The sequence below is a fragment of the Trachurus japonicus genome, chromosome 13 (genome assembly GCF_045865225.1).
Source record: "Trachurus japonicus isolate A0001 chromosome 13, Traja_1.0".
Taxonomy (NCBI): Eukaryota; Metazoa; Chordata; class Actinopteri; order Carangiformes; family Carangidae; genus Trachurus; species Trachurus japonicus.
This window is the reverse complement of record NC_140919.1, coordinates 8,464,752-8,487,075: the sequence shown is the minus strand read 5'-3', so window position 1 is coordinate 8,487,075 and position 22,324 is coordinate 8,464,752. Positions and strand designations below refer to the sequence as shown.

At 39.3% G+C, this 22,324-nt stretch overlaps 1 protein-coding gene across 1 annotated transcript in view; it reads right to left on the bottom strand.

Moving 5' to 3' along the window:
* Positions 1–16,545, bottom strand: part of appbp2 (amyloid beta precursor protein (cytoplasmic tail) binding protein 2) — a 30,560-nt gene extending 14,015 nt beyond the window's left edge. The window contains exons 1-8 of the mRNA XM_085794775.1: positions 16,161–16,545; positions 7,969–8,057; positions 5,947–6,098; positions 3,167–3,290; positions 1,979–2,147; positions 1,276–1,365; positions 1,111–1,178; positions 885–990 (exon numbers count right to left, since the gene is read on the bottom strand). Of these exons, the coding sequence (XP_085650901.1) occupies positions 885–990; positions 1,111–1,178; positions 1,276–1,365; positions 1,979–2,147; positions 3,167–3,290; positions 5,947–6,098; positions 7,969–8,057; positions 16,161–16,298 (936 nt within the window). The 5' untranslated portion in view covers positions 16,299–16,545. The remainder of the gene's footprint in view (positions 1–884; positions 991–1,110; positions 1,179–1,275; positions 1,366–1,978; positions 2,148–3,166; positions 3,291–5,946; positions 6,099–7,968; positions 8,058–16,160) is intronic.
* Positions 16,546–22,324: the final 5,779 nt, after the last annotated feature.

Sequence of the window (22,324 nt, the reverse complement as noted above, 5' to 3'; positions counted from 1 at the left end):
TTCTCCCTCTCTCCTAACGATTCTGCGGGTTTGAAGCTTCACCGTTGTTTTAATTGACAGGTTCGGTCTCCTCTGCCGTCTCTCTCCATGCCAGCCGCTGTAGGTAAACCATGGAGCTAAAACTGTGATAGAAAGGACTTTAGTGATCCCAGAGTGCCAATTGGTTGGCCGAAGTTGACTGACAGGCGATTCAACCAATCACGTATGCTCAAGTTGACGGACAACGGATTCAACCAATTACGCACAGTGAGAGGGGACGATGCGTGCACCATGCTCTGTTATTGGCTCTCTAACTCTGGCTGTGAATAACATAGGTTGTCGAGGGCGCTCAGGGCGGGTGTATTTGAAAGAGGAGAGCCGTCCCTCGGTCACGGGAGCAGTTAAACCGCGTTTCTACGCCGTAAAATGACCGAAATATAAACAAAAACATATCAAGACCGTCGCGTAAACGCGCGCGCCGACCGCAGTGTTAAAATGACTTGAATTGAACCCCAGTACCTTTCTGATCATGTGGCCCCACCTGACGGCTGAGGCCCTAAACAACCGCATAGAGTGTTTATGCCAGGGGCCGGCCCTGCACGAAGAGCTCTAATGGTTTAACTGAAATCATGAATGAAAGGTTTGGCACTTATAAGCTGGAGAGCTTCAGCCTACACCTTTTAGATCTATAATATTTATGAACTAAGGAATGTATTATTGAAGGTCGATTGATTGTGATTGATACCTGACCGTACATAATTTGTGCACAAGATCGAATAAACTAAACAAAAAAACTATAATAATCCAGATGTTTCCATAGGGTTACATCGCTACGTTTAAACATGTGATGAAACATGACAGAATTATAAATGAATAAATAAATGAAGATGACTGATGCTTCTTACCTGGTAAATAGCCACTGACTGACATATGTTGTCTACATTTAATAAGTAAAATCCATAATCTAGCAGCGTGTCCGAGTACTTGGGATGCTTGTGTCCAAAGTGTTCTCTGTAGAAACACAACAAAAAGAGAAAGAAGAGGAGAGAGAAGAGAGAGGAGACGTTGGTCAGAGTGAGAGACAAACAGCGATCAGACAGACGGACGTCGTGCGGCGGCTCAGCAGGTTACCTCGCTAGAAACACAGCGTGTTTGATCAGCTGCTCTGCTTTTCTGAACTCCCTCTTCACCACGCAGGCCTGAAACACACACATATACAGTACATATATATAAGGTGAGACTCTACTCCATGGTGACGGTGACTGGTAGTAAAGCGCGTGTGGTCGTGGTCGTCACCTTGGAGGCTTGTCTCAGGACGTCCACCACCACCTTGACCGGCAGCCCAGGAGTGATCTCCTTCATGGCCTCTATACACCACTTGTACGCCTGAAGAAAGGACACGACACAACAACACACGTTAATCATCAATCACAGTTATAAACGTCACAATTAATCAGTCGTAAAGGTTCCTAAATAATGTCACTTTACAAAAAAAGGTTATGTATGAACCCGATCAGCGAAACACACAAGGAACGAAAACAAAGTCTAAGTTTAAGTTTGTTTTTGTTCCGTGCGTGTAACACTGAATTAGTAGGAAATTGGTAATGATATATTTTTTTTAAATGTTAAAATAAACTTATAAAGTAAACAAATATTAGTAATGTAAATATAATTTGACTATATTTAATTTTACACATTCATAGTGTTGTGAAATTGAACTGAACAAAAACAAAGTGTGTAACCAAAGTGGTAAAACGGCTCAAATAAAGGGAAATGCACAGATACTGGGTTACGTTAATGTAATACTGAATTTGTAGGAATCTAAATGTTAGCATGTCATTTGTAATAAATAAATAAAAAAAACGCCCAAAAAAGGTAACTTCCAGTTAATGACTTAAACATTTCAAATCTTTCCCCTGGGGGATTAATAATGGCTCATATATTAATAGATACTTGAGTTATTAGTAATGTAATTATATGTGACTGAAGGCCTTGGTACCTCGTCGTAGTGGCTTTTGGCGAAGAGCAAGGCACAGAGCTCGCCGTACAGCGCGGCCTTGTTGGCCTGGTGGCCGTGTTTGGCGAGTTTGTCCATGTAAGACTGAGCGAGCTTGAAGGTTTCCTCCCCCAGGTGGTACTTACAGTTCCCGTTACGGACGTGGAGCAGCCTGACGAGAGATGACAAGACCAGAAGACGTTAGAAACATCACGGAAACAAAGTCAAACGACTTGGCAGGCATTTTAGATTTAGTCTTAGTCTTTTGGACTAAAATTAGTTTTATTAGTAGTCATTTCTTTTTTTAATGACTTTCTTTATTGGAAGCAATTCCACAGGTAGCAACATATCAGTACAACGTGACAGAGAAGACTAGTTCCGTTCTATCATTTTCCCCCATTTTTTATCTCTACCACAATCCCAACCCACTCAAAGGTGAACAGTTCTATGAATCCAATAACAAGTAAGTAAACAGTACAGAATACATACAACAAATACATGAATAAGGAGTAGTCATTTCTATATGTGATAGTTTTAGTCATGTTTAAGCCGACGAAAACTCAAAAAGGTTTTAGTCTAGTTTTAGTAAAAAAGTATAGTCTTTTAACAAATTAATTCAATAGGTAGGCTATTGGAGATTGCTGTTGTGCAGAAACTTTTTATCTCCATATTTCAACTTTTTAACTTTTTTCCCAACATATTTCAACTGTTTTGTTTTTCCATGAATTGATGCCCTACTTCATCATACAAGAGTGTCACACATAAGTTGTGAAAATAGCAGATCTATAAGTTCAACACATTGCAACACATTGTGAGCTTGTAGATCGGCTATTTTCTCCAATAATTACAATAATAAAGGAATGGTTTTAATGCTTCCACCCAGAGGCAAATACTTTCTGGTCTAAGGATTATTCGTCAGCCTACACACAGATAAAGTGGTAACAGTACTGCATTCAGTTTTTTTCTGCTGGATTATATTTAAAATACAGATGTATAAATAAATAAGATTCAGTTGTTTTTTAAAAAAAAAGAAGACCTGTGGAAATTACCTATTTTAATAAAATTCAAATCGTGCATGGGGGAATATAGTAGTAGACACTGGACATTTTGACCGGAGGGGTTGAAAAATACCAGACTTCGGTGTGTGTGTGTGTGTGTGTGTGTGTGTGTGTGTGTGTGTGTGTGTCTGACCTGACGCAGCACTCCACGGCCCGGTAGCAGTGCAGGACTTCACTGTGCAGCGTGCACAGCTGCAGGCACGACAGAAACACTTTCTCTGCGTCTCCGTACCAGCCGGCGTCAGACAGGAAGCCGCCTGCAACCACAACCAGAGTCAGAACCAGAACCAGAACCACAACTAGGCCTGTGACCATAACACATTTTGCTGGGCGATATATTGTCCCATAAATTATTGCCGATAAATGATATTACTGTCAACATTTTTTTGAGAATAAATTAACCACTAATGTAATAATATTTCATAATAATGCAAGTAGACCTTTTCAAATGCAATAAACTTTTATTTTTCATGAGTATTTTTTTTTACCATTGTAATTGGAATGACAAGAACTTTTATACTACCCTAAATAAATAAAACAAACAAAAAATAAAACAGCGCAGTGCAGTTCTTCTGTCCAGTTCGCATCTGAAGCTTCACTTTTCATTCAAACAATCTAATGTGACTGCTACAGTTGTTAGATTTCATCAATGAGACCAGCATTTATCTCCTAAAAAGTATTTAACTCATCGGCGGTAAACCTCTAAAAACCTGCTAGTAAGTTTTTACTAAGCTCGTTTTCTCCCCCGGGATGACGACGGAGGTTGACCGGCCCATGAGCCCAGCAGACGGCTGCTGCCTCTGGTAAGACCCCATTGGTGTGTATATGTTTGTGTAAGAATATAAACATAAAGTTATATCAGAGCAGCGTCAGGTAACTGCACTCGCCACGTTCACTGTGACCTGAAGACGCCGATCTGTCCAGCTTCAGTTCAGGATTCAGTGTGAGATGATGTAAAACCATCTATTAACTCCATGTTGTATCTACAATGAAGAGCTTCTCTAGTGTCAGACACCACTTTAAGTGCTTCACTATATCAAATTAATGGTAATTATAATAGACAACATATTCATCATTCCTACAGGTGCATCTCAATAAATTAGAATATAATGGAAAAGTCTATTTCCAGTAGTTCAAGTCAAAAAGCCCCAACCAAGAAATACCAAATAATTGCGTCATAATGTCTAGAAATAGCCTAGATTGGAAATAACGGTCAATTTCATAGTGATGTTGAGAAATATCGCCAAGAAATAACGATTGATTGCGTAGAAACAGGGTTTGAAATTAACTTTTTGACCTACTAGCCAAGTGGCTAGTAGGTCAAAAAAGTTACTCGCCAGACAGATTTTTTACTAGCCAAAACCAACAAGTTGCTTCACTATTGTATTTCGACGTCAAGTTATATAGCAGTCATAGTAGTACCATATAACAGTCATCCTGTTCTTCTCAATCAATTGTGCTCTGTAGACGATGACCTTTCAACTTTTCTGGAATAACAGTAGTTTGTGTGTGGCGGCCTGCCACAGGCTCTCACAGAATTTATTTTTTTTTGATGACTTTCTTTATTGGAAGCAATTTCACAGGTAGCAACATGACAGTAACGTAACAGAGAAGACTTCCATTCTTCCGTTTTTTCCCCAGTTTTTTATCCCTCCCACAATCCCACCCCACTCAAAGAAGAACAGTATAATAATAATTTTTAAACAGCGCTTCACCAACTCTCATCTCTGCCAGTCAGTCCACCTGCCGTCTCTCTCGCACGCACGCACGCACGCACGCACATAGACACACAGACACGGGCGCATGGACAGTTGGCACTTTGCCGCTCGTAAATGCGCTATATCGCGCTGATTGTACAGTGTTCAAATACCCCCATCCCCCGCACCACCCCGTCCGTCCGTCGGATAGTCCGACCACCGACTCCGGCGTGCTAACAGCGACCAGCTAACAGCCAACAGCTACCAGCTAACAGCAGCTGACTGAGCCTTTTGGAGCCGCGGCTCGGCTCACGTTAACTGGGCTCGGTGCGTTCCTCTCGGTCAGCTGTGAAGCAGCAGCGGTCTGATGAGCATGATGTCCGTCACGTGTCCCGTTATGCGCGACTAAGTTGTGACGTTGTCAGGTGACTATAAACTTATAATACACTGGGGGAAACCCTGGAAACAGATTGGGAGTCTCTTTTTTTCTAGCTCGCCAAGTGGCGAGACAGTTAAAAATCTGTCTCGCCACAGAGGAATCTGGGTCGCAAATGGCGAGTGGCGACCGCTAATTTCAAGCCCTGCGTAGAAATATTCCAGAAGTATCGGTCAATTGCAACAACTTGGTGGAGAAAAATTCTGGCCTTTCCCCCAAAAAATTCAAAGCATGAAAAGCATGTGTAATCTTTTACCTTTATGAAAAACATGACATAACTATGAAATTGGCCGTTATTTCTAGACTATTTCTAGACAGTAATACGCAATTAATTGTTATTTCTAGACTATTTCTTGACATTATCACGAAATTATTAGTGGCAATTAGTGGCCTGAAATTTAAGGGGTTACCGAATTCCCCAGTTTGGGAAATGAAATGAAAAATGAATTAATCAACCAATCTATATCTGGCATCACGCCCGTGAGGAGCTGGGATTTCTATCTGGCAACAAACCGACTTCACTCTGTGGTTTAAATAAAATCTTAAAATACATTATTATGATGCAATAAATACAGTTTATTATGTATCGTTTCCCCTCAGTGAGAGTTGAGCTGTAAATGTTTCTACAGTTATTGACCTCATGATCACATCACTGGCACCGATGAATGAGCTCCGTTTCTTTATTTATTCACTCAACTGTTTCTCTGGAGGCTGCATCGTCTCAATCACCATCTCATCTCAGACCCCCCCCCCCCCCTATCCTCTTCCCCCCCTCCTCACCCAGCACGAAGCCGAACTGGATGGCCTTCTCTTTGACGTGGGCGTCGGACTCGGCGATGTAGGAGCAGCGGCGGCTGAAGGAGTTCGCCAGCACCGAGGCGACTTTCACACCGTGGTCCATCAGGGCCTGGAAACAGTGGTGGAGGAGGTGTCTGGGGGGGGGGGGGGGGGGGGCAGAGAGAGGAGAGGGGGGGGGGGAGAGAGATGGATCAATAGAGTGGATCATGCTGATTGGATCATGTGTCTCATTGCATTAATTAAAGGGACATTGTGTAGGAATTCCTCCCATCTAGCGCAGGGGTTCACAACTAGACTCACTCTGGGACTCCACATTTACCCCTGGTCATTAAAGGACAATTCCGGGCAAATTCACCTCAGGGCTGTATGTTCCTAACATTTTAGGTCTAAAAGAAGGAATCTGAAGATTTTCAGTTTAATGTCTCCTGTTTTGCGGTAGTTGTGCCTGTCCCCGCATCGCCACGGCAGCAATGAATGGGAGTGGATGTAAGTTCCGCTGTTTAGGCTGTTTCCATCCCTCAAAGCCACAATTTTTTTCCACAGACAGCATCAGATGGAGACTCAAACATGCACCGAGAAGTTTATTTACTTCAAGCAAGCCGACATGTTTGTAAAACTAGATCTAATTCAAAGTCTCCCGGAGTCTCGCGCGAGCCCGAAGTTGCAGTGCTGGTGTGTTCAGGTGCAGTGGGAGCTACCGCTTGTGTCATAAACACAGGAATATCAACTCTTTACTTGCTTCAAGTGTACATTTTTTTCCACAGACAGCGTCAGGTGGCGACTCAAACATGCGCCGAGAAGTTTTTTTTACTTGAAGCAAGTTAAAGATTTTCGTGAACAGATAACAGGAGAAGATGTTTTATTCTTCTGCTGTCTTTTATTTTGAAGGGCTGATCAATGAGAAGATGAAAAAACCATCCCAGTAGTAGTAGTTTTCCATCTCCTCTCTGTCTCAGCTTCTCTCTGCAGCTCTAGGAACAACAGGTCGGTGTCAGCCAATCAGGAGAGAAGAGGAGGCTCTGAGCCTCTCTTCTGATTGGCTGACTGTTTTCTAATTGGTGATCCAATTAAAAACAGAGCAGATTTCAGAATAAAACACTCAGAGAAACCGAATCCTGCAAATGTGGAAGAGTAGCAAGGTAGGCGGGGCTTTGGGTGACTGCTTAGTTGTGACATCACAAAGTGACAGGAAGTCCTGACGGCTGGTTTTAAGGCTCAGTTTCTGAATACAGGCTGTGTGCATTTCTCTGTGGACTGAGGCTTTGATACTTTCACAGTATTAATATAGAACCTAGAGCTGCTTTATAATCACACTACACATGGACATCTACCTTTATACTGTATGGAGCTTTAATACAAACATCTACCTTTATTTTGAAGGAGCTTTAACACAAACATCTACCTTTATACTGTATGGAGCTTTAACACAAACATCTACCTTTATACCGTATGGAGCTTTAACACAAACATCTACCTTTATACTGTATGGAGCTTTAACACAAACATCTGCCTTTATTTTGAAGGAGCTTTAACACAAACATCTACCTTTATACTGTATGGAGCTTTAACACAAACATCTACCTTTATTTTGAAGGAGCTTTAACACAAACATCTACCTTTATACTGTATGGAGCTTTAATAAATGACTGTTAAACAGATGGAGGTCAGATTACAGGACAGAAGAGGAATAAAAAGAAACCCCTGCACATCAGTCAGAGGAGAGGAGCGGCTGATTGGTTGGATAAAAACAGCTTCTTCAGAGTAGGTCAGACCGGTCAGAATAAAAAGGTAATTAGAAAGAAGTGTGTAATCGAGTAACTTCTCAGTCTGTATCTGCTGCTCAATTAAATCCGTTCTCAGCGCATCAACATCAACCTGAGCTGCTTTGTTAACGCTGTGTTTTAAGGCGGGCGGCGGTGAACAGCTGACGGAGGTGTCAGGTGTCGGGTCTGGCTCAGTTTAGGTCCCATTATGATCATGTTTTTGTGTTTTTGTGTTTTTTACCTTTTGTCTGAAGCCCGCAGGACTTTAGCGAACACCTCGAGCTCACAGAACTCTCCTCCGAGCTGGCAGAGCCGGCCCTGCTGGTAAAGCTGCAACACAACACACACACACGAGAAACACACAACATCAACATCAGGGTAAATACAGGAAGCTTCAAGTTAATTTTAATTCCTTTTTAAGACTTTTTCAGAGACACTTTTAACGTGACAGCTTTGTTTATGTACCGGTTCATCTTTGTTTTTTAATAAAATGAATAAATTCACACACTTTTACAATGTTTTTTAGGACTCAAACTCTTGGACGGCTAATTCAGAAAAAAATACCTTCAAAAAGTAAGACTTTATAAAGTCGGGAAAATACTTTAACACTTTTTAAGGGTCTTAATTTTCCCAAAATTGATTTTTCACCTTTTACACTGCAAAAACTCAAAATCTTTCCAAGAATATTTGTCTTATTTCTTGTCAAAATGTCTAATTTCTAGTCAAAACTAATCTCTTTCCATTTAAAATAAGACTCATCACCTAAAAATGAACTTGTTTTTAGATCATTTTCACTTGTTTCAAACTAATTTTCACTTGAAATAAGTAGAAAAATCTGCCAGTGAAAGCAAGTTTTATGTGTTTGTAATAAGGAAGAAAAACTTGCTCCACTATCAGATTTTTCTACTTATTTCAAGTGAAAATCAGCTTGAAAGAAGTAAAAAGTGTCTAAAAACAAGCTACTTTTTATGTGATGAGTCTTATTTTTTAATAAAATGAGATTTGTTATGACTAGAAATGACATTTTGACTAGAAATAAGACAAATATTCTTCTTAAGATATTTGAGTTTTTGCAGTGTAATACTTTTCAAGACCTGGTGGATTCCCTGAACATTAACACAGAGTTTGGGTCAGAACAGACGACAGTGGTGGAGTTTGTCCCAGTTTTCCCACCTAGTTTTGTGTTTTCTGAGTGGGGGGTGGGGGGGTGGAGGGGTGGTGTTTTAACTAGTGATGCTTTTGAAAATGCCGTCCGCTGTTTGGGAGTTTAAACAAAAAAATTTGCTGATGTCTAGCCTGTCATCGAAATGCGCTGAGCTGGAAGTTGTTATGTCCAGTGGCTCTGTGGTGGTGGTGGTGGTGGTGGTGGTGGGGGGGGTCTATAGGGGGTGTGTGGGGGGGGCAACAAAGCCCGTCTCTCTGGTGATCGGATCAAGTCTCCGTTAACGTGACTGTGATGTGAGATGCAGTCAGAGGTTGGCTCAGACCGACATCATCTCAGTGTAAGTTTATGGTTCCTATGGTTACTGGCAAGCAGCTACAACATGCACTTTACATCTTAAAGCTGTACAGAAAAGAAAATTGAATTTGAGCCCACTCCGGATCATAAAATTAATGTGATAACTCATCTATCAGACGATGTAGGCCAAACTTTGTGCAAAATTCTATTTTTGAGTAAATCCGGGATGAAAGTGTGTATTTTTTTTCCCGCATTGGATAATGCAGGCGCACGGATTATACGTCAGCCTGTACACGATTCACCAGCCACTGATATTGGATCCGTCATCCGTCAATCAAACGTCTGAGACACACACACACACGGAGCTCGGTCTCGCCCCAAACTTTGAATATCCCGCCCGCTCGATAACGACCAATCAAATCCGTTTTCCTTACTCGGGTAAACTCGTGTTGCAGCTCGGGACAACTCGGCGCGACAAACAGGACAAACGGCCGTTTCTGTACACCTTTAACAAAAAACCTTAAAGTGTGACAGGTAATCGTAATCAAACTGAATTTAGATCAATCAAAAAGGAAGTTAGAAACAGTTGCAATGGCAGCATCTTAATTAAGCCGTTTTCCCACAAAAATTAGCGGGTCGACTCGGGTTTGTTAAACGCGAGTCGACCCGCTAACAATCGGCATTTGGCACCTTTCCCATTGACCAAAATGAGCCGAGTCTGCCCCCCCGCTGGGGGATCAGACAGAGCATAAACCAGTCGCCCCGCTCTCATCCGCGGTGCAAAAAACACAGTGTCTCAGCAAGAAACAACGCTTGCCGAGTCGCTTGACCCGCATCGACGTGGCTCGAGCGCCTTTCCCACCGCCACCAAAAGCCGATTGTTAGCGGGTTAAATGGGCTTTTTGGCCAGTGGGAAAGGGGTATTAGTAAATTTGAGGACACAATACTCATGTTCACATGATCTATTCTGGCTCACGTGACGTCATGCTAACACACGGTGACGCGGTTCAGCTATACAGCCTTCATGAGAGCGTATGCTTTACTAATTAAGATGTGCGACCATTGCAAGGTTTAAGTCTTTGGTGCAGCACTCTGATCTGAATGAGCCTTTTTGTTGAAGCGCAACCTCTTTTTTTGAGAGAAGTTAAAAACAGTTTTTATCAAAATGAAACAAGAAACACTTACAGATTAAAATATTTATTTTTAAAGGTAAGTTTTGAGACCTATCAGTCGTCTATGGAGCCCTCACATGTTCTGGGAGGTCTTTATGCTTCTAGTGCTAAAATATTTATAATAATAATAATAATAATAATACCTCATGTCATGACTGTAAAGCTCTTTAACCAAACTATTACCACAGACCAACCAGAAATGATCGGTTAAAAACATAAACAAAGAACACAAGCCTGTTAATACATGATACTAATGTGATAAACATGATAATCTGGTCGTTATCATCATGTTAGCTGCACATTAATCTGAATTAAACACCACAGACTGTAAACGTTAGGAGCTGCAGACAGAGACAGTGAAGTCGTAGCAGCTGCTCTGCTGCTTGTCTACGATGATGCTGATTACGTTACGTCGAGAGTTCAGCTGTTTTCTTGTGGATGTTTTGCAACTTTCTGCTCCTTTTTGAGCTGGATGACGACATGTTGACATTTGAATGTAAAAAAGCAAAAGAAAAGAAAAGATTATGTTAAAGATTTTTATTCTGTGGGTAACGGGGGCGGGACTAGATCAGCTTTTGCTTCTCCCGCTTTCCCTTTCGGCCACGTGTATTGTATTACTTGAACTAAGATGAAGTGTGATGATGATGATTTAAATTGACATGCCCGAAATAAACAAATTGATTGATTGATTGAAACCATCTAATCGTCACCTCATCAAACAAAATGATGAATGATCCTGATCAGATATATACAGTAGATTAAGTTAATGAAAGGAAGTTCTGTGAGTTCAGAGCTAAAACAGCTGAAGGCTCCTGGTTGCTTCCCTGTGGACGATCAACTGAACATTTATGATTAAAACCAATACTTCATTCATTTTCTGTTATGTGTGTGTGTGTGTGTGTGTGTGTGTGTGTGTGTGTGTGTGTGTGTGTGTGTGTGTAACTGTGTGTGTGTGTGTGTTGTCTGGTGTCCCAGTCGTGGTTTGGTTTCTCTGAACAGTGAAGAGCAGCAGTCTGTCTCACACATGTAGATCAAAGGTTTCTCAGTGAGCAGTACTACACAGTCCTACTGTTGTTGTGATTACTTGACAACACAAACCAGGGGCTGACATTAAAGGGATAGTTCACCCTAGAATGATATTTCGCTCATTATCTACTCACCCTCATGTGGACTAAGGGCTGGGAGAATTCTCAGAGTCCTCCGTGGCTTCTCTGAGTTACAGGGGGTCTTGGTGTAGCAGTGCATGTCCATATGGTTGTAAAGGGACACCAGAGCTCTTCGTAAAAAACACACACAAAAAAACATCCAAATACCTCCATGCTGCTCGTATGTAATGTCCGTCTTGTGCTGAAGCCCCAAATTGCGTAATTGTCCCGAAAAAAATTAAATAAGTCTATATTTTAAGCTTGTTTGTAGCGGAAGCTTCTCGAAGCTCCTCTTCCTGGTCCGTCCAAATCTCGCGTGATTTGCGCCGGCGTCAGTGCGGTTACTGCGAATCACGCGAGATTTGGACGGACCAGGAAGAGGAGCTTTGAGAAGCTTCCGCTACAAACAAGCTTAAAATATAGACTTATTTAATTTTTTTCGGGACAATTACGCAATTTGGGGCTTCAGCACAAGACGGACATTACATACGAGCAGCATGGAGGTATTTGGATGTTTTTTTGTGTGTGTTTTTTACGAAGAGCTCCGGTGTCCCTTTACAACCATATGGACATGCACTGCTACGCCGAGACCCCCTGTAACTCAGAGAAGGGACGGAGGACTCTGAAACTTCTCCCAGCCCTTAGTCAACATGAGGGTGAGTAGATAATGAGCGAAATATCATTCTAGGGTGAACTATCCCTTTAATATATACAGCGGGGAAAATAAGTATTGAACACGTCACCATTTTTCTCAGAAAACATATTTCTAATAGAGCTATGGCCTTCATGCACGCACACCATGCAAGACATGGAGGCCATGGCGGTTGAGTGCATTACTTATTGTTTTCTATGAAACAACTGTACCTGCTGATCCCAGGTCTTTCTGAAGCTCTCCACCAGTGTCCTGGACTGTTAGGGAACCCTTCTGATTATTGTTTTGACTCTTCTGTCTGAAATCTTTGGTTGCGTAGGTCTTTAGACAGCTCTTAGACAGCTCTTTGCCATTGCCCACCATGCAATTCTTCTTGTCTGACACCTTGGTGGTGAGAAACCTTTTTAAAAGGCATCAATCAGGACTAAACCAGCAGATATTACTTTGCACTGATAGGAGACAGGATTACATTCTAAATACTGACAAACTCCAGCTGCTTTCTTGGCTTTCCATACCTTTTTGCCCCTCCTTCTCTTCATGTGTTCAATACTTATTCCCTGTGTCATTTCACTTTATTACACATAACTTAATTTATGGACATTAATGTTCGGATTTCTTTGTATGTGTGCATTACTTGGGTTGATGGCGACATCTGGTGAAAATTTCATGTCAATAGCTCTATTAGAAATATATTTTCTGAGAAAAATGTTGACGTGTCCAATACTTATTTTCCCCGCTGTATATATATAGCTCTGGAAATAATAAAGAGACCACTCCCAAAATGATCAGTTTCTCTGGTTTTACTATTTATAGGTATGTGTTAAATTTTTGGTTTTATTCTATCAACTACTGACACCATTTCTCCCAAAATTGAAATAAAAATATTGTCATTTAGAGCTTTTATTGGCTGAAAATGACTAAACTCGTCTAAATAACAAAAAATATCAAGTCTTTTCAGACCTTGAATAATAATAATAATGCAAAGAAAACATGTTCATATTTATTCCTAAACAACACAGCAAGAATAGTTTAACTCAGGAAGAGTTTATACATCAGTTTTTGTGGGATAATGTTGATGTTTAATCCCAGAGCAGTGGTTTTTATTTTATAATCTTCCTATAAAACCAGATGTGGTTCAGGTGATGAGCTCATCAACTGTCTCATTAAGTAGAATGAGTTGTGTTTGTGTTTAAAAAAGAAAAGAAAAGACTGACTGTCATACATGTAGAGATGCTTTTAAGAAACATTTGTGAAAGTGGTCTCTTGCTGTATGTATATGGTACATCTATCTGAAATGAAAACAGGGATGAGGCCGCCTCTCCGTCTTCAAGAAAACAAACTGTTAAAGAACTAAGTGTACTACTAACACGTATTTCCCAGTATTTCCTAAAGTAGTTGTAGAGTTTTAGTTCACATTCCTTGTAAAGGAGTCACTCAGCGTGTAAACACTGAAAACCAGACATACCTAAGACTAGAAGATACAAAGGTCGCACACATCCTTTATTGTCTCTCTGGGAATTTCACCATTTTTCCACTTTGAAGACCAGTTCAGTTCAGTTTAGTTTTTCCATGATCAGAGAGCTACAACTGGTCCTACACCTTTGTAAATACTCGTCAGGAGTTGTATAGAGGATGTGCAGCTGGGATGGGAATTAAATTGATTGATTACATCAACTGTAAATCGTCTTTTTGTTTGTTTCCTGTTGTTGATGAGCAGTAGCATCATGACAGAGCTGCAGTTTGATGACAGTCACATGATTCGCATCTTATTATTGCTGATGAAATGTGGTGTAATAATAATAATAAAACTGGTCTGGATGGATCCCTGAGAGGCAAAATAAATACTCCCTTAATATTGTTTATATAGTAATTTTAACAGACATTTTAATTTGGTTAAGTTGAAAATGAGAATGTGAAACTGATCAAAGAAAAGAGGTGTACTGTACCGAAGTGTCTAGAGCTTTTTTTAAACTAATAACTGTGCAAATCATGTGATGTGTGTGAGCTCACATCTAACTGACAGGTGTGGTTTACCTGTGGCTGAAGAGACAGATGCTCCGGCTCAGAAGACCTAGTTATTGTTTTGTCATCTCATTTTCTTGTTTAACTATATTATATTTATTTAAAAAAAAAGAAAAAAAGAAAAAATAATAAGAAAGAAGAAGTAATAATTGCTGTTTTGGCCCTTTGACAGCTGACTGATGGCTAAAGAGCTGGATGTGTTGTAACAAGTGTGTTTCCCTGAAGGACTGTGAATAAAGTAGGTCAAAGAAGCATCGACAAAAAAAACTGTTAGTTTTACACGACGGCAGCAACACACACACAATTCATTTTCACGGTCACTGCTGCTGTAATTAGCTATAGGATCAATAATCAATACCGACCAAGGCTTCATCAACTAAAAAACCTAATGACACAGACGAATAAAAACGGATGTGTGTGAGTTTAAAGGGATAGTTCAACATTTGGGCAAATTGCATTCACCACGCTATGAAATAATCATGTAACATTACCAGACAGAGTTGTTTTAGAGGCAAATGCAGCCGGAACTACTTTCCAGACACGGCTGCTGCTGGGCGGAGGGATTTCAAAAAGCACAAGTAGTTCCTAGTATTTGCTTCATGTGTCGTAATGTGACATGATTATTTCCTAGCGTGGTGAATGTGCAGGTCACAACTTGTCCACGAGAGCGTTGTGGAGTTGTTGGATTGTGTGTATTTGTTGAGTTCACCGTTCACCTCCATTGTGTTCACTGAGGCAAGGCAGCTCACGTCTCTGCCCCGCCGATCTCAAAACAACATGCACCGATATTTAAAGGTGATGATGAACCTACTGCTGTGACTATAGGGGGTTATGGTGAGAAAGATTTACCAAAAAATGTTGAACTATCCCTTTAATGAACCACGTGAATGGAAAAACAAATGTGTGTGAGTCTGTTCTAGTCAGTGTGTTAACGTTCACAACTCTGTACGCCAACACAACGAGACACAAGAACAGTTTCTTCCCACAGGCCGATAAACACCTGAATCTGTCACACCTTGTTGTCGTCACACCACCCACTTCCTTATTAAAACCATTTCATGTCCCAATCACACTGCCATACCCAAATATATATATTTATTATCCAGTATTTATTATTTTTCTCATTACACTACGACCTCATTGTCTATTTGCATTACCAACTGACCACCTTTAATCCACCGGTCACTTTAATTAATAATAGAATAGAATAGAAAGACACTTTATTCATCCCCCTGGAGGGAAATTCAAGAATTTTATATAAGATTTGACTGTACTTGTATGTGTTATCTGTTGTATTGTGTTATTACTCAATTGTTACTGTCCTCATTCTGTGCATATATTTGTATTCTGTTCTTGAAAATAACTGTATACATTCCTGAAACATTTTGGTATAACTAATATGTTTTGTCTTGATTTGCATATTCTTCTACTTTGTATGTTACAATGCTACTGTAACAGCCAGATTTCCCATGTATGGGATTAATAAAGACTCTTATCCTTTTAAATGTATATATATGCTGCAATATGTGTGTTTTATTTTTACTCTGAACACTTGTGTGTTTTTTTTTTATATAACTGTCCTAGTTGGTTTTTAGTTTACTTGTTGTGTTCTGGGTTGCTTTTAAAGCACTTTAAACGACGCTGCTGAATCGATAGCTGCTACTTTACCTTAAATTTCGTCGCGTTAAACAGATGACAATAAAGAGATTTTGTTTCTGACGATAAACCAGAGTCAAATTCATCGTTTTTCTGCACAAACTCGGCAAATAAATGTGTTTCTGATCCTTGGTTCTGTTGGTAGTCATCATCATCATCATCAACAACAAGCTAGCCTAGCACTAGCCTAGCCTAGCCTAGCGTTATCTGTCGATGGGACTGAGGCTAACTGCTGATGCTAAGCTAACTGAGGCTAGCAGCTGACACCGCGGACTCGAACAGGCTGCCGCCGCCGCTGTGATTCACGCAGAGCCCCGGGCCTCTTACCTTATAATAGACGTCGAACTGGATGTTTTCGGGCAGCGACCGTATGTCCCTCCTGGAGCGGCTGTAGTTGTCCACCACGGCGGAGATGGCCGTGTTGTACAGGGTCTCCGGGATCCATTCGAGCTCCACCGCCGCCATGTTGTTTTCCCTCTCCAAAAAAAAAAAAAAAAAGAAGCAGCAGCAGCTACAGCTACAGCTACAGCCCTCCCTCCCCACCAACGGTTATTATTATTAAACACAACATGAACATTCATGAACTCTGGGGCCTAGGAGGAGGAGGAGGAGAGGGACACAGACCATAATAATACCCGCCGCCGCCGCGCTGTGTGTTTGTGTCTCTGTGTGTCTGTGTTAATGTCCATCTTTCTCCTCCATCTCCGATCATCCGTCCGTCCGTCGACCCCTCAGCAGCAGCAGCAGCAGCAGCTCCGTCCGTGCCCCCGTGCGCCGACGACCGACCGACGTAGGCTACGCGCTGACGTCATCGTGCACCCGATGCCCCAAAGAAAAGGAAAATAAAATAAATAAATAAAAAAGGAAAATAAAATGTTTTTTGAATGTAATGTAACAATGAAATTTTGGTCAGATTTGTGTTCTTATATTTTCTCCCATGTAAACATATCATACTGCTTCTCTATGTTATTATGAAAATAAGAAGAACAGGACAGTATTTAGTTAATTTTTTCATTTTATTTGGTAAATACTGTATTCATAAGCAAAAGTTTGCAACCTCCAAACCAACCTTTTCTCATTTTTAATTGAATTCAATTCTCTCTATAAATCCCTAGCCTTAGTTAAAAATAAAAAGAACACAACTTTTTTAGAAAACTATGAAAAGATATTTATTGTACTTCCTGACATTTAATGGAATTTGTTAACAGTGATTATTACACACCTATGTATTGACATGTCAATATTTATTTATTTTTGTTTTGTTTTTGTTTGTTTAATTTTCTTCATTTTCTATTTATTTGAATGAGATCCTTGCTGTATTTATTTATTTTATCCATTGTCTTTCTGAATATGAAACAGCTCTCGTGTTGTGTTATGTGTCAGTGTTTGACACTTTTTGTACACTTTGAACACTGAAATAAAGAGGGGGAAAAAAACGTACCAAAAAAAAAAAGGAAAATAAAAGGTTTATTCGTCAACTATTTCAACAAGATATTGTAAGTTCACCCTCTGCTTTATCCTACTGGTCTACATGTGTTGGAAATGGGAAAAAGTCTGGCTACTACCTAATAAGTTTTTTTTTAACCAACAAGGTCAAAGAGATTTAATTTAAAATGCTTCATAGATTTTACCCAACTAATCATTATATACAAAGGCTTAAGAAGGACATTGATGTGAACTGTACCCACTGTGTCTCTGTTAACGAAACCTTGGTTCATTTATTTTGGTCTTGCCCACACACCAGACAACTCTGGAGCAGACTGGCACGCTTTATCAGTGATCATATTTATCCCCAGTTTAATTTATGCTGGAAAAATGTTTTGTTTGGCTACACTGAATATGATAAAAAAAAAACTAAATTCTCAGTTTTATATGATTAATTTGTTAATTATTTTATCCAAATTTTATATACATATAAATTCTAAATTTTCTGGTAAGAAGCCAAACTTCTTGGAACTGTCTGCATATGTTGGTCAATATATCTCCTCCCTCTGTGATTGTGAGAATAAAAAAGCTGTTAAAACGTATGATCTTTGTAAGCTTTACAAAATATTTATTTAGGTTTATGTTTTTTCTGTCTTGCTGTCATCCCCTGGCGTATTTATGATTGTTTGGTTGTGTATTAATGTTGTATACACTTATTTCATCTAACTGTATTCAGTCCTGTGTATACTCTTGTTGTCAATAAAGTTGTTAAAAAAAAAGGAAAATAAAAGCTTCCCTGATGATTATAAATAAGATTAAAGAAGTCTCTTTTAAAATGATCCATAGATTTTATCCCTGCAAACTATTTTTTACCTAGATACAAAAAAGACATTGATGTGGACTGTTCATTCTGCAAACAAATTGTGAAGAAGATCTTTATCATCTGTTCTGGTCCTGTCCCTTTTCATCTGCTTTCTGGCAAGATGTTTGTACTTTTATTTCTCAGAATATCTTGTCTGGTGTGTCTCTTACATATGTGAATGTGCTGTTTGGGTTCCACTCCTATCCTGCGAATAACAAAGATCATTAGGCTATTACATCATCAACCTGCTTGTTCTACTTGCAAAATACCACATACACAAATCCAAATTCATTCAAAAATCACAATCCATTGTTTTTAATCTTTGAGAAGGAACTCAAACAATACTTAACAACTATCAAATATTCATCAAACAAAAAAGCTATTAAAACCACTGAGTTATGCATTTTATATAATATTTTACTGGATTAATAGCAATGTTTTGTATACTATTTTGAAGACTGCGACCCCCTGGCATTGTATTGTTCTTTGTTTTGTATGTTTTACTAAATGTAATACCTGAATTGTCAATAAAATTTGCCTAAAAAAAAAAAAGGAAAATAAAAGATGTCCATTTATGAATAACACTCTTATGCAAGGCGTTTCCATTTTTAATAAGGAAATTAGAATCTCTCAGCTTGCTGATGATACTACTCTGTTTCTAAAAGATAAAAATCAAATTCCCTTTGCTCTTAAATCCATTGAATATTTTTCCCAAGCCTCTGGTCTACACTTAAACTTGAATAAATGTGAAATCTTCTGTCTTCATGAATCAAATGACCAAGTAATCTACCTGTTAGAGACTGTATTCACATCTGCAAAAACCAAACTACACGCCAAAATCTCAACTTTCTTCCTAGATTAAATTTAACAAAGAGAATTCTTAACAACTGGCTTCAAAGAGATCTCTCTATCATTGGCAGAGTTCTTCTTTCCAAAGCGGCGGGCCTCTCTCGTTTTGTATATCCAGCATTATCTTTGTACTCTTCAGACTCCACCTGTAAAGATATTAATGACATCTTTTTGAACTTTATTTGGCGTAACAAACAGCACAGATAAAAAAAAAAGCTGTTCTCTCAAATGATAGGTCTGAAGGGGGTCTTGAAGTTATCAACTTCATTGACATCAATAACACCTTCAAAATTAATTGGTTGAGAAGATGTTTGCTTAATGGTGAAGATTCCTTGTGGTATTTCATTCCTTGCAATATCTTTAAAAAATGTGGTGGTTTACAGTATGTCTTAAAATGTAATTATTGTCCTTCTAGACTTCCTCTCAAAATGTCTAACTTCCACAGACAAGCTCTCTTAGCATGGAAACTTCTTTATGTTCACAACTTTTCCCCTCATAAAACCCTCCTATGGAATAACAAAGATATCACAGTAAAAAACAAATCTATCTTTCTTCCTCCCTGGCATACAAAGGGCATATCTTTTATTATTGACTTATTTGATAAACATGGTAACCTCCTTTCTTATAATGATTTTCTTAGGACCTTTGAATTTCCTATTAGATTTAAAGAATTTAGTCTTGTATGTCAGGCGATTCCTTCTGGTATCATACAGTTGATGAAATGTCACCTTTCATACAGCACAAATGGAAGAATTGACTCTAAACTAATTATTGATGGTCGCCCTCTCCTGGATAAAAAATGTAATAATAAATTCATACGTAACGCCATCCATGCTAAAAAGAAGTGTTCTCCAAGAGGGCAATTCTTCTGGGATGAGTTAATTTATGACGTTAAATGGAAAAAAGCATGGTTACTGCCTTATAAGTTTTGCATCTCTAATAAGGTCAAAGAAATACATCATAAAATCTTACACAACATGTACCCTTGTAATCTATTCCTATCTAAGTTTATGGATGTGAACAGTAAATGTGTCTTCTGTGATGTAGAGGAATCTATCGCTCATGTATTTTACGAATGTTGTGTTGTGCATGATTTTTGGATTGACCTGAGAAATCATTTTTCTAACTTTCTTAGTGTCTCATACCTGTTCTTTGTTATTTTTCTCATAACAAGTCTGTTGAATTCATTACTAATTACTTAATTCTTTCCTGTAAATTCTTTATACTCAAACACAGATTTCTCAAAACTAAACCGAAGTTTAAGGTGTTTCTACTTGAATTCAACTTTAATCTTAAATCTCTCAGAATTATGAATGACAAAAAAATGATCTATTTCTGCAGTATTACAACAACCTGATGAATGTCTAATCTTAATGTTATTTCTAATGACTTTATGGATTTTTGTTAAATCAATGATTATAGTCTTTGTATACTCTGTATTCTATGCGTGACCATTGTATGTTCCCTTTTTCTTTTTTCTTTTTTTTGTTTCTCTCCTCTTCTAATTAGGGTCCGGGTCTTCTTTAGGGTCCGGGCAGCGCAGCTTTGATTTGATTAAGCAAAAATTGAGCCTACAGTGCATGAAAACGTTTGACTGTAAACAGTACTGTAAACATATACCATCAAATTCTTGCTAAATACATTTTCAAATGACAGATCAATATGTCACATGTCCTCAAGCTGTTTTGCTGTCTAGATGCAATTTATGTATTAACAGATTTTTGTTTAGATAACAGAATTTCTGACTTTTTGACCATTTTTGAAATCTGCGTTCACAACAGCTGCCCGGGCACTGACTCACCTGAGTGGATAAATGAAGCTACACAGCAGGTCTCACTACCAGCCAATTAGCTCAGCGAGTTAGGAGCTGGTTCTTGGTGTCAGAGATTGTGAGTTCGAGACCCAGCAAGGATGATGATGATGATGACCGATCAAAATGTCAGCTGTCCTCAACACGAAATACAAGACGATTTTCCTAATGGTGGCATCTCAGCAAGCCTCTAAATTTAAAAATCCAAATAGCTTGGACTGGACCATCTGCGAAGGCTCCTAACATCTTGGACTCATAGTAGATGTTTGACAAATACATATCATTATTTTACCTCAAAAACTGATTTTTCTTTTTCTGCCTACACGACAGTGAATGGCTTACTCAATTTGTGAAGCCACTATGGAACTGCCACTTGTCAATTAGCTCAGTGTGATAGACAACGGTCTTTGGTTCCTGAGGTTGTGGGTTCAATCCTCAACTGGTGCAAATTGAACATTATAAGGTCAACTGTCTTGTCTTCCTGTTCTCCTGTTTGTTGCTCAGAATTGCCAAAATTAGCCCGGACCCGACCCATTGCTGCGCAGCAGCTATAATTGTTATTGTTTTGTTTTTTTTAATTACCATATCGCCTGATTATTACCTTGTTTCATATCTATTTTTTGTCTAAAAACATTATTGTAGGCTACTCTACTTTCTTGTCAATAAAGAGAGAGAAAAAAAGGGAAAATAAAAGCTCTCATCATGTCTTTTCCCATTTGGGTGGCCTTAAAGCAGTACTAAAGAACTTTCAGTTTTGGTTGAGTTTAATAAGTCTCAATCAATCAATCAATCTTTATTTATAGAGCACCTTTCATACATGGGAATGCAACACAAAGTGCTTTACACACATAGAAAATAGAAACAGAAAAACAATTACAAGTAAAAACCCCTCCCTCCCACACCCCATACTGCACACACACACACACACACACACATGCACACACACACACACACCTTCACACACACACACACACACACATACATACACACATACACACTCTCTCTTACTACTGACGCTAGAGACATGGCATGACACTGAGGATTGAGGAAGCGCTATCTTTGGGGCCGTCCACACTGGGAGGAGTGGCAGGCCGTGCCACAGGGGGCACCAGCGCCCAGGCCCCCCGACCCCGACAGACCACAGCCAGCGGAGCCGAAGGGACCCAGGGACAGCGCCCCCAGCAGCAGCCCAGACACAGCTCCCAGCGTGGAAGACCCCCCTGAGGAAACACTGGAGTTAAAGCTAAAAACTAAAAACATAAGATAGGATAAAAACATTGAAAAAATTAGTTAACAGAGTAAACAGTTTAAAAAGATAAAAATATGTAAGATAATAGCTAAATAAAATAAGTAAAACAAGTACAATTATTTAAGGTTAATAACATCTTTAAAAGCAAGATAGAAGCAGAAACATAAAATAAGATAGAACCATAACAAGAATTTAAAATCTAGTTAAAAGCCTGACTAAAAAGGTGTGTTTTTAACCTTCCCTTAAAAATATCAACTGTCTCTGCGGCCCTGAGGCTCTCCGGCCGGCTGTTCCAC